The sequence below is a fragment of the Heptranchias perlo genome, chromosome 21 (assembly GCF_035084215.1).
Source record: "Heptranchias perlo isolate sHepPer1 chromosome 21, sHepPer1.hap1, whole genome shotgun sequence".
In the NCBI taxonomy this organism is placed as follows: domain Eukaryota; kingdom Metazoa; phylum Chordata; class Chondrichthyes; order Hexanchiformes; family Hexanchidae; genus Heptranchias; species Heptranchias perlo.
Genome location: NC_090345.1, coordinates 8,527,785 through 8,543,755, shown reverse-complemented (window position 1 = coordinate 8,543,755; position 15,971 = coordinate 8,527,785). Strand labels below are relative to the sequence as shown.

At 42.5% G+C, this 15,971-nt stretch overlaps 1 protein-coding gene across 1 annotated transcript in view; it reads right to left on the bottom strand.

The window, feature by feature from the left end:
- Positions 1-9,345: 9,345 nt before the first annotated feature.
- The window catches only part of got1 (glutamic-oxaloacetic transaminase 1, soluble), a 43,900-nt gene continuing 37,274 nt past the window's right edge, over positions 9,346-15,971 (bottom strand). Inside the window, exon 9 of the mRNA XM_068002059.1 lies at positions 9,346-12,256. Within this exon, the coding sequence (XP_067858160.1) occupies positions 12,111-12,256 (146 nt within the window). The 3' untranslated portion in view covers positions 9,346-12,110. The remainder of the gene's footprint in view (positions 12,257-15,971) is intronic.

Here is a 15,971-nt window from a genome sequence, read left to right as displayed (position 1 = left end):
GAAGAGGCACAGAGGTTTCCAGCCTAACTAGAGTAAGATGATAATATTAAAGATAACAGAAAATATGTTCACACGAGCTGATTTTTGCCAACTGCATGCCCTCGATTATAAACTCAGTCATGTATTTGTTCCCTTCACTGAGCCACGATGAAGGACTGATGTGCGAGTAATCATACAAAGCAAGTTGGAGCGTTTATAATTTATGGTCATTGTTATACTATTGTGCACAAATCATATGTTATGCATATGCACGATATAAATACTTTGTGCTTCCTTTGAACTGCAACATCTGAAGTAGTGAAGTATGTAAAAGATTACTTTTGACTTTATTAATGTTTACAGTGAGGGGAATTCTGAGGGACAGTATTAATCGTCATTTAGGAAGGCACGGATTGATCAAGGACAGTCGGCATAGATTTGTTAAGGGAAGTTGATGTCTGACTAACTTGATTGACTCTCCTTCTTACTGCCTCAAAAAATTCAATGAGGGTAGGGCGTTTGATGTAGTCTACGTGGATTTTAGCAAGGCTTTTGACAAGGTCCCACATGGCAGACTGGTCAGAAAAGTAAAAGCCCATGGGATCCAAGGGAGAGTGGCAAGTTGGATCCAAAATTGGCTCAGTGGCAGGAAGCAAAGGCAAATGGTCGACAGGTGTTTTTGTGACTGGAAGGCTATTTCCGGTGGTGTTCCGCAGAGCTCAGTACTTGGTCCCTTGATTTTTGTGGTATACATCAATGATCTAGACTTAATCGTCCCCCTACATTTAAGAAGTTTGCAGATGATAAAAAAATTGGCCGTATGGTTGATAGGAAGAAAGCTGTAGACTGCAGGACGATAGCAAGGACTGGTCAGGTGGGCAGAAAAGTGGTAAATGGAATTCAATCTGGAGAAGTATGAAGTAATGCATTTGGGGAGGGCAAACAAGGCAAGGGAATACACAATAAATGGTAGGATACTGAGATGTACCCACATGCAGCAAGACCTGGACAACATCCAGGCTTGGGCTGATAAGTGGCAAGTAACATTTGCGCCAGACAAGTGCCAGGCAATAACCATCTCCAACAAGAGAGTGTCTAACCACCCCCCTTTGACATTCAACGGCATTACTGTCGCCGAATACCCTACCATCAACAGCCTGGGGATCACGTTGACCAGAAACTTAACTGGACCAGCCACATAAATACCATGGCTACAAGTGCAGATCAGAGGCTGGGTATTCTGTGGCGAGTGATTCACCTCCTGCCTCCCCAAAGCCTTTCCACCATCTACAAGGCACAAGTCAGGAGTGTGATAGAATACTCTCCACTTGCCTGGATGAGTGCAGCTCCAACAACACTCAAGAAGCTCAATACCATCCAGGTCAAAGCAGCCCACTTGATTGGCATCCCATCCACCACCCTAAACATGCACTCCCTTCACCACAGGCACACCGTGACTGCAGTGTGTACCATCTACAGGATGCACTGCAGCAACTCACCAAAGCTTCTTCAACAGCACCTCCCCCCAAACCCGTGACCTCTACCACCTAGAAGGAAAAGAGCAGCAGGCACATGGGAGCACCACCACCTGCACGTTCCCCTCCAAGTCACACACCATCCTGATTTGGAAATATATCGCCATTCCTTCATCGTCGCTGGGTCAAAATCCTGGAACTTCCTAACAGCACCGTGAGAGAACCTTCACCACACGGACTGCAGCAGTTCAAGAAGGCGGCTCATCACCACCTTCTCGAGGGCAATTAGGGATGGGCAATAAATGCCGGCCTTGCCAGCGACTCCCACATCCCATGAACGAATTTTTAAAAAACATGTAGAGGAAGTGATTGCAGGGGAGTGTCCCCAAGGCTCCCCGGCTGCAGTCTTCTGCCGCTGGTTTTCCCGCTGGCCAGCCTGCCAATTTGGCCGGCTGCTGAGTGGGAAACAGAAGAAAAAAATTATAACGAGGTCCTGCCTGTTAAATTTGGCATAACCTCCATGTCCCCGACCTTGCCAGGTCTTTCCGGTGCTACCGCACCCTCCCCGCCTCCCTATAAATATCAGGCTGGTTGGATCGAAGAGCCACCTCCTCCTGTGCTGTAAATGTCTATGGTTCTGTAGGATCAGAACTTACCAATTGCATTGCAAAAAAATCCATTAAATTGTGCAAGAAATATATTAAAGTGTATAGCAGGAAAGGAAAATCTGCCACAAACATAAAGGAACCAATTCAGCAGGAAAAGATGGTGAAGGAGGCGAAGGATAAAGGGCACGGAAGAAAATTCAGTTGCATTGTTTCTCAGTTCAGCTGATAATGGGAAGTAGCTTGAGCCCAAGCTAGTCAGAGTGCACTTTACCAGTCCAACGCTAGGTAAATTGCAAAGTTACAAGACATGCATTATTTTTTATGTGGGGATTTTATACGATGGCTCATATTGGAACATAGAATAGGAGAGCATAATGCAGTACTGTTTAAAATGTTGTCGTCCTCAAATGCATTAATCAAATTAGCACTTTACTGTCATTTGTGCTAGAAAAATCATTGCATGTACTGTGCTATCAGATTCAGTAAATAAATCACAGGTATGCTACCTCCAAAAAAAGTTAAAATTCTTATTTACTTTATAACAGCTAATGTTCCACTCTGATGATATTGTAATAGTTGAGATCTAACCCTTGTACGTGTAATTGTTGACTTGATAACAGAATAAAAATTGGAACAAGACTATCGTATCTGGAACCTCTGTGTATCTGGTTGTAATTCTTTGCTCATCATTGAGAAAATAATAAGGTTGACGATGAGTGAATTGTAGCGTGATTTGGTTATGATGAAAGAACATTTTAAGAATATCTGTACAATGTCTTTTTAAAATCTGCATGCCAATGCGGTTGTAATAACTTTAAAAATAGGAAATACGGCATTGGACTATGGTGTATTGTAGGTTTTAATGGTAACCATACCACCAAATTAACTGGCCATTCGATGCATTACTGTTTGTTGGTACAGAATGATTGCCTCAATTGCTGACATAAGGCACTCCACTCAAAGTTCAATGGCTTAATTCTTGTGACAACTTCAAAATGTTGGCTGCTGCATCAGAGTGGTGGACACCTTGGCCAAGACTTCTAACCTCTACAAGTTCTTGATCTCAGTATCGGTCACGGGGGGAAATGCTAACAGACAGGGCAGAAAGGAGGAAAACTGGAAGACGAGTGAAGCCAAGTTGTGCTCATGCCTCCTAGCAGTTAGATGAACTGGCAAAGATTTGGGCTCCGATCTGCCACTGCCCCTCAACCAAAGAATGGTGCAGGAGGAATCTAAACTACGGAGAGGAAATGCAGTGATTGCTATATGCATACATAGGTGGCATATATGCATCTACGTATGCATATATGCCAGACATTTTGCACACAGCCAGGTCCCACAAACATGAGTTGAATGGACAGTCGATCTGTTATTTGGTCATGCTGGTTGAGAGAGGAATTACAGCCAGCACAGGGAAGAACTCATGTTACAGGTTTGTTGACATCCCCCTGAACTACTGGAAAAGGGAGATGCGGGGAGTGATTTTAGGAGGCAATGTTGGGGGCGGGAGGGCTTCAAAAATCACAGAAATCCCGTTCGGGTTCGGAATCCGGCTCCAACCCACTGACTTCCGAGTTTCCCAGGGACCCACCTGCGCACGTGGGTGACCCGAAAACGGAAGTCCTACCGGCGATTAAAGCCGGCGGGATGACAGTTAAAGAGCCAAATATATCTCTGAGGTACTTAAGGCACTTTACCGGTGACAGATGAAGTAATTAGAACAATTTTTAACTTACCTGGACGGCTTGCCCACTGCTTCTGATTGAAGGGCTGGATCAAGGAACAAGAAATTAAATAAACTAAATAAAAAACCATAGACGGAAGTGAAGACATAAAATGAACCTATCTTTGCACCCTGCTTCGACGTCCGGTCTACCGCTCCCATGTACCCCTCTTAACCCCTCTGATGACCTCCTGATCTTCCTCTCTCCCTCCCCACCCCCTCTCCCCCCCCCCCCCCCCCCCGCTCTTCTAATCCAGCGCTGGATGACGTCTCGCTCTCTCTCTCCCCACCCCCCCACCTCACGTTGCAGCTCCTGATGGCAGCCAGCCTGTCAATCAGGACAGAAACGCAGGATACCCGGAGAGGACGTTAATCATCAGCAGTCAACATGTGATCGCGTCAGAAACGTTAAGTTTTGTTCATGCGGGTTTGCCACACGGACCTTCACCTCCCCGCTGCCAACCCGCCACCATTGTAAAATCGAGCTCGTGATCTCTGTTTAGTGTCTCATCAGAAGGATGAGAGGACTGGATATGCAGTACAATAATTATGTATACTTTGTTGGAACAGTTACCATTTGTATCTCAAGAACCATGTTTTCATTTCCGAGACTCAACATTTATTGTGTGTGCAAAATGCTTTTTAGGAATTTTTTAATTTCACGATGTCTGTGGATGACACCTCAGAATTACGGCCACTTCAGAGTTCCAGGCACCTTTCCAGCCCAAGGTGCATGCATAGCTCAAGTTGTACACTATTAAGATTGACCTTTATACTGACATTTTATAATTTTCTCAATGCTAAACAAAAGAAAATCTAATAATGAACTGTATCCAGCCAAATTGAGTTAACAAACCAAATAGCATTTCTTCAGCTGTGCTTTCAGTGATCCTATGCCACAAAAACATCACATCACTAAACACAATTACATTCAATCTTTACTATGTTACAGCAGAACCTAATCAAAGTACTTGAAGTCCACCGTGGCGCCAAACCACAAACACAATTAGGCAATATTTGGTCGAATTCGAAAGATTTAATGAAAATATTCCACTACTGTATGCAACTTTCAAGAACAATATTATTCTAGTCGCAGTGATGATTGTTTCATGTATCATCCAACAAACATTTCTCATTTTGAGAGATCAACCCCACTAATCCACATTCTCATTATTTCTTTCAATTCCTTTTACCAGCAATGCAACATATTGCTTCAAACCCACTTCTACTTTCTTCTTCAATGGCCTTCGCTGCTATCTTATCCCATGAATTACCCATTGGGTGAAGAGGAATTCCCCTGACTTTTCTTGCTCCTAATTTGCTCTTTTTAACTGGTGTCCCCTGGTATTTGAATCTTTCACTACAGTGAACAACTTGCTTGGATTAATTTGGTCAATTTCCCTTCATAATCTTGAAAGCTTTAATTCACCTCATCAGATCAAAAGGAACAATCCACAGATTCCACTGATAGGTGTCACTGTTCATCTCTTTTTGATATAACTGTACACAGATGACAACATTAAGCACCTACAGGTTGGTACTATAAAACTGCGTAACACAGTCTAGATTGGATTCAGCCAATTCCTCTAACTCATTCTTTCCCAAGACAACAAGAACTTGCATTCATATATTACCTTTAACGTAGTAAAAACGTCCCAAGGCGCTTCATAGGAGCGATTATCAAACAAAATTTGACACCGTGCCACATAAGGAGATATCAGACAGGTGACCAGAAAGTTTGGTCAGAAGTAGATTTTACGGAGCTTCTTAATGGAGGAGAGGCGGAGAGCTTTAGAGAGAGGTAATTCCAGAGCTTAGGGCAAAGACAACTTAAGGCATAGCTGCCAATGGTGGGGGGAAGAAAATCAGGGATGCGCAAGAGGCCAGAATTGGGGGAATTTGAAACTGTGGAACTCTTTACCTTCCTCTGTCTTCTCTTCCTCTTACTCAATCCAAGCTTGACATTGCCTGAGCACTACTTGAAATGTATCTCCTCGCCTTTCAACCTTGGTGATGTCCTGCACAGTAAAGCTTGAGAAGACGTGGGGGGGATTCATGAGAAGGAGACGGTGCAATACGTCTTGATTTTGTCAAAGTGAGGGTGCAGGGAGGCAAGTGTGTGTTGAGGGGGGGGGGGGGGCGGTGGGAAGGGGGTATACTTGGAGTTTAAGAGGAACGGAGAAGCAGTGACAACATTTGTGGAAACATAGGGGGTGATTTTGACTTTTTGGTGATAGCGTAAAACAGGTGATAATGGCTTGGCCACCCATTAAACACCTCTGCCGATTTTTGTTTTTATTGGCTTCAAAGGAGGAATGTTTAACAGGAGGCTGAACCGATATCGGCCAAAATTACCTCCCATAAGAGTTTCGAAATGGATGTTCCAACTCCCAACTTCACAAGCTTGATTTTCTGAGGTCCCTGATTGGTACAGCTCTCTGTATTCAGAGCACAGAACGTGTGGCTGCTCTCGGGTCTGGCTTCTTAATAAGATACTATGCACTTTATGCAGAAATTTGGTTGAATAATTCCCATATCCTGGTAGCCGAGGAAAAGGGATACAGCTACAATTGCAAGAATTTTTTGCTGAATCTTCTTGAGCTAAAAATGACTTGATTTTTGCAACAGCAGCTTTAAATTCGATAGTAGGCCCACGATCAAAGAAATATGCACAAGCTCTTAGAGCACTCGGCTCCATTCCAGGTCAAGAACAAAGACTTAGTTGGAAGCATAAATAGCAAGAATGTTTTAATTGACTATTCATTTTATCAAGGGTTGAATTTCTCTACTCAATCAGGAACAGGTACAGGAAGGATGGCCTGCACATAACCAAATGGGGATTTAAGGCATTGGCATAAAGTCAGAAACTGGGATTTACTGAAACGAAAGTGAGGGTAAGGGCATGCTGTGAGCAATGAAAAATAGAAAAAAAAGAGAGGCCCTGGAGAAGGTGCAAAAAAGATTTACAAGAATGATACCAGAACTGAGAGATTATACCTATCTGGAAAGACTGAGCAGGCTGGGGCTCTTTTTTTCTAGAAAAAATACTGATGGGTGACCTGATCGAGGTCTTTAGGGTTATGAAAGGGTTTGATAGGATAAACGTAGAGAAAATATTTCCACTTGTGGGGGAGTTCAAAACTAGAATATAAGTTCAAATATAAGATAGTCATTAATAAATCCAATAGGAAATTGAGGAGAAACTTCTTTACCCAGACAGTGGTTAGAATGTGGAACTCGCTACCACATGGAGTAGTTGAGGCAAATAGCATAGGTGCATTTAAGAGAAAGCTGGCATTATTAGCAACACAAACATGGACGTAAGCTGAGGGACAAAAGCCGGACCTAAGATGATATTGAACGTTACAGAAGAGTTGACTGAGGCGAAGCAGTGGCATTATTGATGAGACACTACCCACAGAAGCCATTAACACACAAATGTCTGTTGGGTGCAGGACTGACTCCATTTCCACTGGCCAAACAGCTGAGCGAGCCCAAGGAAAAATACTGTGTGTCAAGCACTGCATGCAGTCTACTGCTTTATTCCCCCGCCCATCCTAAGATGTGGTACTCATTTACTCACCTTGGAAGGATGGAAGGCTTGAGTGAACAGTCAGGATTCAAAACTCAGGAGCTTCTGCCCCTCAGTCTTGCGCTTTACTGACTGATCTGCCAGATTTATATCGTCCCTTGCTAATATTAAATAGACTAACAGCAGAAGGGAAAATGGCAGAAATAGTTTGTAGAAATCAGCAGTGGCAACCAAACAATAAATGAAAACTGCTGTTGACGATCTGCTGAAGGCGATGACATAGAAGGCTATTTAGGTAAGGTAGAGGGCCTGTAGAGAATCATGTGAATATTGTGGGACAATTTCACTGTACCGGGTAAAGTGAATTAACCAGGAATAAGCAGAAGGCAGGGGTGAAAATACAAGCAATTTCATAAATGTAATTAGTAACTCCACTGCTAATAATTTCATAGACCTATCCACAATAACTCACAAATCTTTCATGGTGACCTCACTGTTCCAATGAATGCTCACGCTTTTAATTGCTTGCTGCCTATATTAATTATTTTGTATTTATCTACATTAAACTCTATTGCTACCTATTGGTGCAGTTACCTAAAAGATCTAAATCCTTCTGAACCCACTTACATCACGCTTTATTATTTGGCCTATGTCCTATCTTGTTTCGTGGACAAATTGGGGAAGTTACTAAATTTCCCTGCTGGTTTTGGCACATTAGCATTATGGAAATGGCGCAGGAAATTTTTTGGGGGCAGGAAAATTGGGTAGAAGCCATTCCCGCCATTAAAACGCTTCCCTTGATCCGCCCGCTGAGTCCTGACAGACCTGATTAATATATTATAACGAAGGGGCGATGGTGCTGCAGCTTCAGGTTTCCTGCCTTTATATCCCTAATGCACGCTATGTAACTTATAGACTGAGATCTATAAGGCGCAGCAGCTGCCAGGATCAGCTGATACAGGTGAAAGTGTGGTCATTTTGAGACAGGAAAGACAGGCATTTAAATGGCGATTTCTGCAGCTGGGAAACACTTTGTGCAACGATTTTTTGATGTTGTTGCTAGTCTGCCTACGCACACCTGGACTTGGTTCTCTCCGCTTCTGACAGGGTCAGATCACCAACAGAGTTTTGACCCCCTTCTCAGGAGTAGGTATGGCATTTCCTATGGGCATACCCTTTGCATTCCATTATCATGGAGGAAGAGCAGCTCAGGTTGGGGCAAAGGACACTCATGCAGCACTTAAGGATGCAGCCCAGCAGATACTGCTCTCTCCCTGTAGAATATACAGGCAGCACAGGTCATGTGAGGACACTGCACTTCACCAAAGAGGAAGAGGTTTTAGGGTTGTGCTGTAAGTAATTGCTACTGGGAGAGCTGCATAGCCATTGTGCAAGAGGTCAAGTTAGAGTCCCATTTAAGCAGAGTGCATTGTGAAGGGTTAGATGGGCAAGTGCTGTTTTTAGAGGGAGATGAGTATGCTGGTGCCCAGTATGAGCAAGGAAGAAAAGGAGTGTCCTTGGTAATATCTGGTGAGGTCAAATAGTCTGTGTCTCCTAACCTCCATTTACTCCAGGTCATTAAAAGTTAGCTCGGCAAGTAGATAAGGCTGAAAAAAAAGGTTAAAAAAAAACTCTTTAAAATTATAAAATGAAACCATGCCATTGAATTAAATTTCCACACGGTGACTGCAGTATGTGATGTACTGCAGGAACTCAACAAGGTTACTTCAGCAGCATCCCATTCCCTTGTGACTTCTACCACCGAGCAGGGCAAGAGCGGCAATTTTGTGGGAACGCCATCACCTCCGATTTCCCTAAAGTCACACACCGTCCTGACTTGGCCAGATATCGCAGCTCATTCATAGTCACTGGGTCAGTATCTTCCTTCCTCAGCACCATTACGGGAGCACCATCACAAACAGTACATCAATAGAAGGTCCGCCACAACCGTCTCAATAAATGGACAACAAATGCGGCCTTGCCAGTGTCACCTGCAACCCGGGAATAAATAAAAAGAATAGAACCATCCGTTTTAAAAATTTTATTTCTTTATATTGTGCTGGTTTTTAATGTGACCTACTACATTTATATATTAATTGGATGAATTAGCCAGTCACCCACACTTATACATCCCATATATTATGTTATTTTCTAGACATCTTTCCAATTATACTATAAGCTTATAGCAAGTACATCATGTACTGGAACTGAATCACAAATGTGCTTGCTCATGTGACCTACAGATACCTGCCAGTCAGCTAATAAAGTCACCAAATACTACAAATCAATGAAATGACAGGGGATTTGGGATGTAACCAGACAGCCACAGGCAAATAAGGAGGTGCAATTCCCCCCCACCCCCCCCCCCCAAACAAAAATCTGCTTGATATTTCTAATTTAATTCCCATAGTAACATGGGCGTTACTGTATGTAAAGTGCAGCCCAGCTGATAAAGAATCTTCCCTATAGAAACTGCCAACCTGGGTGGCAGGATGGCGTGGAGTCAACCGCAACCTGGTTACATTCATTTGCTGTTAAGTGTTTATAATCTTAAAGTTGATTATTTGGTATTACCATAGCCTTTTATTTTCTGTTAAATGATTCATAGTAAGATTACTAACAGTTGTGGGTTTGAAAATGCTTTAGGGGAGGGAGCAAAGACCATACAGTCAATGCAGTGTGCATCACAAAATAATGTATTTCCAGACAAGAGCTGCCAGCCTTTGCCCCACTACAAGCTGCACAGTCCCAATGATTAACACACAAAACTACAGGGATATCTGATACAATTCAACAGTTACAAAGACCTGTGGATGGGAATGGTATCTTCAAGGCTTTTCTGAATCAAGCAGTTCAATGCCCTCATTATTTTACTAAGCTTCAATATAAATTAGAACCGAATGCAGTGTCTGAAACAGAATTAACCATTCTCTACCAATCCTTCAGTCCCACTAGTTAAAAGGTTGCGGTTGGTATCCCACTGTCACTCTGTGTGGCTTCATTAGGGCTGTATGGTTGTGCCACCTCATATCCAAACATGACCAGCAAATAAACCTGGAATTATTTCTCTCCCTGTAGTGTTGATCCCCTTTCCAATTAAGCTTTGTTTCCATTGGAATACTTACAGAAACATTTGTAAGAAATATCTAATTGCCAGTTAGCTGATTTACAACAGCATGGCTGTGTGGAGCAGCTCTGTCTCGCCTTGCATTGACCAGCCTCCGGTTCCCTTGCTGCACTCTCCCGAGATTGGACCGGTTACAGAGAACAGGCTCGTTCTATGCAACCACAACACTACAAGATCTGATCACGATAAAAAGGTCTTGACACAACTGAACAATTTTAGCACCTTTAGAATTCGTTCTGCAAATGCATCTTGAAAATTATTATGTGCTGTAGGATGTCCTACACAAACGAAACTAGAATAATTTCAGGAACTGGAAGGTTCTATGGCTTAAGCTGATGCTCTCATCAATTCTTGCAATAATTGATGTCTTCCAGACATAACCCACATTGATGGACGCCATTACCTTGAACTGGGATTACAGTATGCAAATAGCATCTTGTGGACTAGACATTACTTAACATCTCTCATCCATGTTTGTTCCAGTCAAGCCCCACCCCCTACCTTGCTATCACTCCTCCTGTAGTAAAAAGTTTATTAGAACATCACTCCAGTTTAAATTTAAAAAAATAAAATCCCCTCTCAGTTTACATCCTATTTTCTCATACCTAATTTTTCCAAGGTTTTGCCTGGGAAATGGGAATTAAAACACGTCGCATTTTATTAGGGTCTTTTACTAGGGTTTTGTTTACTTAGAAAGGGAGACGTTTTTGATTGTGAAGCTGGCCAATTTAAGGAAAACAAAAATCACATGCACAAAGCACATGAAGTGACCAGCTGCTTTCTACATTTGCAGTTATTCGATTGCAAACTGGAAGTACTAAAAATTCAGAGGTTGCAGAGAAAAGACCCACTGCTCAGGCAAAGTGAAGTGGGGAGTCCCCTGCAGTAATTAATTCCTATATTTACTCTACATACACGTACAAGACTAGTTGTTGTCCTGTATCGAACGGAAGTTTATATCACTGCAGATACATTCACATGGTTACAGGGTCTTGGTCTGAATCATGTGTTAAATCTCACAAGTGGGCCACATCGGTTAGAACCGAGACAACAGGACGCTCACTGCCCCAGGCCATTTCTGTTTTAACGGAGAACATTTAACAGCGTGTTTCAAGACACCAATCGATCACAGGGTTGATCAGCCCAGTGGCGCTCTTGTAGCTTTACAACTTCCGAAGAACTCCCCATCTCCCATCCCATCCCCGTCTAAGTGTCGTATTACACACTTACAGAAGTACAAGGACATAATGGAGATGAGGAACATGAAGATAACCTGGTCACAGGAGCTGGCCTCCAATGTCAGCTTCTCAGTGTTTGGGGATGGGACCAGCCATTAACTGTGGCTTCTATTAAAATTCACAGGCATCATTTCACATCCATGCTCATTTTTTTTTTTAAAAGTGCTCTGTAATTGTGAAGGTAAAATCAAAAAAGGTGGTAGAATATTGCAAATCAAGGAGCAAAGCTCAATTAACAAGAGTTCTTGTGGTTTCTTTACTTCATGATACAGCAATTTCAGGGGGTCTCTTTGCCAATTGAACTCGTTATATAAAGTTTCAGGGTTGGGGGGAAGGGGGGGAAATCCATAAAAAACCACCCCCAAAAAAAAACCGTCTATAAATTGTTTGCTTTAGTGGTCACAATGTCATCGAGCAAGTGAGTGAGTTTACTGGCACTGGCTGCTTGTCACTGCTTCATGGATGGATTCAGCCACGTAATCCAAGTTGCTCGTGGTTAGACCGCACATGTTGATACGGCCGTTGGCCAAGAGATAGATGTGTTTCTTCTTAATCATAAAATCAACCTGGGTAGCTGTAAAACAAAAACAAGAGAGGAAAGAGGAAGGGTCAGCATCTGTTTCTGTGGGAGTTCGCCACTGGCTCGCTCCTTTCTGAAGCTGGTTCTTAAAATGGACATAGATCTTATTAACATATTTATGAGCACAGAAATTAGACACCATCAATTAACTTGGAGATGCATAATCTTCCTATTAATCTTTTAGAAAGCCATTTAAAAAGAATCTTAAGTCGGCTTCAGTTTAAACTGTTGGTGCTAGCAGTGGAACTTTTTCCCATTCTTTGGTGTCAGCTTTTCTCAGTTAGATACATCCTTGAGTCAGAAGGTTATGGGGTTACGGCCCAGTTCATGACTTGAGCAGAGAGTGAAGGCCAACGCTTCAGTGTGGCAGCACGGGAGGTGCCATCTTTTCAGCAGAGAACCTCCGGGGTGGGCAAAGCTCTGCTCCGCCCCACAGGCTTTAGGAGAACCTCCAACCTCAGAGGGTGTACACGGTCACATGTTGATTTTACGTGGCACAGCACTCAGGCTCACCCTGGAGCCCAGCACCTGTGGGCTTTGCGGGTGGCTGAACCTTACCCTTCATAAGGGTGTCAAGGTGCAGGTGAAGGCCTGCAGTTGCATAGCAGAGAGCGGGTAACTCCCCAAACCAGGGGAATAACGCAGTCTCATGCCACAGGATGGAGCATTTCTAGGTAGCCAGGACAGAATGTTAAAAAACAGGATAGAGAGAATAAAATCTCAGGAGTTAAGTTTTGTAAACCACTTGAGCATCAATTCTCCTGCTTTAAAGTTACAACTTTACCACACTCCCTTCCCACCATCCAGAATTCTACAGGTACATTGTGTTTGGAAACTGAAGTGATAGTGAGATCTCAAAGGGTTCATAGATGCTGGAGATGCAACGTAATGAAGGTCAAAGACATTTGAAAATTCCTCTGATAGAGAGATTAAGAACATACACACACCACTAGATGGGGCTTACACTTCAACGACTTGCCACAAGGATTGATATGATATGGAAAGCTCCCGCTCAGTCTGTTCATGTAGGGCATTGATTTTCAGTACTGGTACAGGTATGTTTTTCCAGAGATTAATTCATTTTAAAGGGGCCTGGTTAACTGGCTTTGAAACTTCCAGTACTGAGGGAAGCAACTAAGTACTGCTGCAAGTTTACACTTTGTTTCAAAAGGTGAAAAAATCTTGATGTAAAGGTTCTTTCAACACTGCACAAAATCTGGTTAGTGGGAATGTCAGTCCAGCACAGCCCGTTAAGACGTTGGATCTTTTCATATCCTTGACACTTCAGCTTCTATATTTTATGCCACTCATAAGTGAATTTTTAGATTCTCAGAACCTCACACGTACTTTCACTATCTACATAGGTTTTGTTAGCGGGTGCAGGATAACCAACAGAAAAGCTCTCTAAAATTTCCTTTGGTTACTGGATCTATCCTGTAGCTCCATAGGATCTTTCTCACGTCTTCAAAAAGCAGCAGAGCATCACAACATCGGACCTCGCTGCAGATTTTATCAAGGGAATTTATTAAATAAATGAACAAGCCAATAAACAGTGATTAGATTTCCAGTAGATATTATAATAAACGAGTTTCTGGAAAGGAAAATAATAACTTCTCACAATCTCAATGCTAAATTCTTTTACAGTTAACCTTTACTTATGTAGTTATTCTTTTTTTCTTAGCCGTACAATTGTGGGAGCTAAATGGCCTGATCCATCTCTTTGAAACTTATACATTGGCTCAATGATTTGAACAGTCGGCACTCTAAAATACTTAACCAGGAGATATGGATTTGAATAGCCAACAGCTAAATTCTAAAGTAATTGGTCATAGATACAATTGAGCAAATAACAGTGATAGTTTGAATGTGCCTTTGCTTTCTCTTGTTATCCAGTCTTGGAGACAACAGAAACAAATCGTTGCAAAGTCTGTATCGGGTTTGGCAGGCAATGTGACTTTTGATTGCAGCTGGTTTTTAAAACTCCGTTACTATTGTAACTGAATTAAAGGGACCATTACCAAACTCAAACCAGACAAAAATACTCGGGTTTTTGGTACACAGTTTAATAAATTAGACCAAACACTGTCAGAATACAAGATCATGTCAGCCTTGGCTCAGTGGTTGCACACTCACCTCTGAGTTAGAAAGTCATTAATTCAAGCTCCACTGTAGGACTGGAGCACATAATCTAGGCTGACACTTCAGGGAATACTGAGGGCATGTTGCACTCAGAGGTGCTGTTAAACCCAGTGTGCCTGTTCAGGTGGAACGCAAAATCCCATGCTATAATTCAAAGAAGAGCAGGGGAGTTCCTGTCCAGCATTTATCCCTCAACCAACAGCACCACTCATTTATGTCCTTGGTGTTTATGGGACATTGCTATGTGCAAACTGGTCACTATGTTTGCCTATATAATAACAGTAGTTATACTTCAAAAATAATTCAATGACTGAAGATTTTGGGATGTGAAAGGTGCTATATAAAAGTACAATTATTTTCTTCAAGATGTCCCAATAGTTTAACTTTAAAACAATAATTAAAAATCCTCTTTCCCCTAAATCATCCAGTTAGCAATTGCACTGGGTAGAGTGGCCTTGAGCCTTACAGACTAGGAAGAGCACAGAGTTCAGCCCTGGTCTAGGTTGAGTTGATTAACCTCAGCATTCCCAAGTGTGAGAGAAAAGATGACTTAAAAAAGGATCAAAGGGATTTCTCACTTCCCCACACTGGATTCCTTCCCAGATAGTTTTTCTGTATACAAGAATATAGAGCAAACTCAGTGCAGTCCCAAAACACTACATGTTTCTGGGGTGGGAAACTTAAAAACAAAAAGTCAACACTACTACATAGAAAAGGTACTGAATGTAGTGGGAATATACGCCTGCTTTAGAGAGTCCTGAGAATCTATTTTTCAGGTATGTGGTGAGGGTGAGGTTCAACTGTTCAGTACAAAAATTCCATTGGGCAAGAACTTGCAAACACACACACACACACACACACACACTGTTTGCAAGTTTAGAAGAACGCAAGAGAGAGTATACACAACGAAAGAAAGCAGGAACTAGAGGGAGAGCAAGGGTGATAGAGTGAGGAAAGGAACAAGGGGAAAGAGAGTCAAAGAATGACTGTGTGAGCGAGGGAGAAAGAGAGTGAAAGAGAGTGGAAGCAAGAGAGAGAGAGAACACAAAGATTATATTTTTTTCTTGCTTCCCGAATCAGCAAAGCTTTCCATTTCTGACTGTGATCCAGGTAACCCTTACTGCATATTGTGTATGGATAACTGACTGGGACAATGTAGGGCTCAGCTTTGAAACTCCCCCCGTGTTCAAATTGCCTCACCATCTGGTCTAATTGGAGATAAACAGCCACTTGGGCAATGTCTGCACTGGGGAATGGCAATGAATGGTAAAAGCCACTGGTTGGTTTTCTAGAAAACAGGTGGAACATGATTCACAAAACATTAGTAAAAAATAAAAATCCTGGAATCCCGACTTATTCCACCAATGTGAAGCAGTGGCCCCGATTATAGTAAATAGCAGCCTCTGGTTTCCCATCTCCAAGAAAAAAACATCAGAATCATGTAATCGAATCCCCCCACCCCCCCCACCCCCAAACACTGTCAAAATCCTGGAAAAAAAACAGAATGTGACTTATTCAGGTGCAACAAACCATCGACCCTGGTCTTGGAAGGAGGGGCGGAGGACATGGA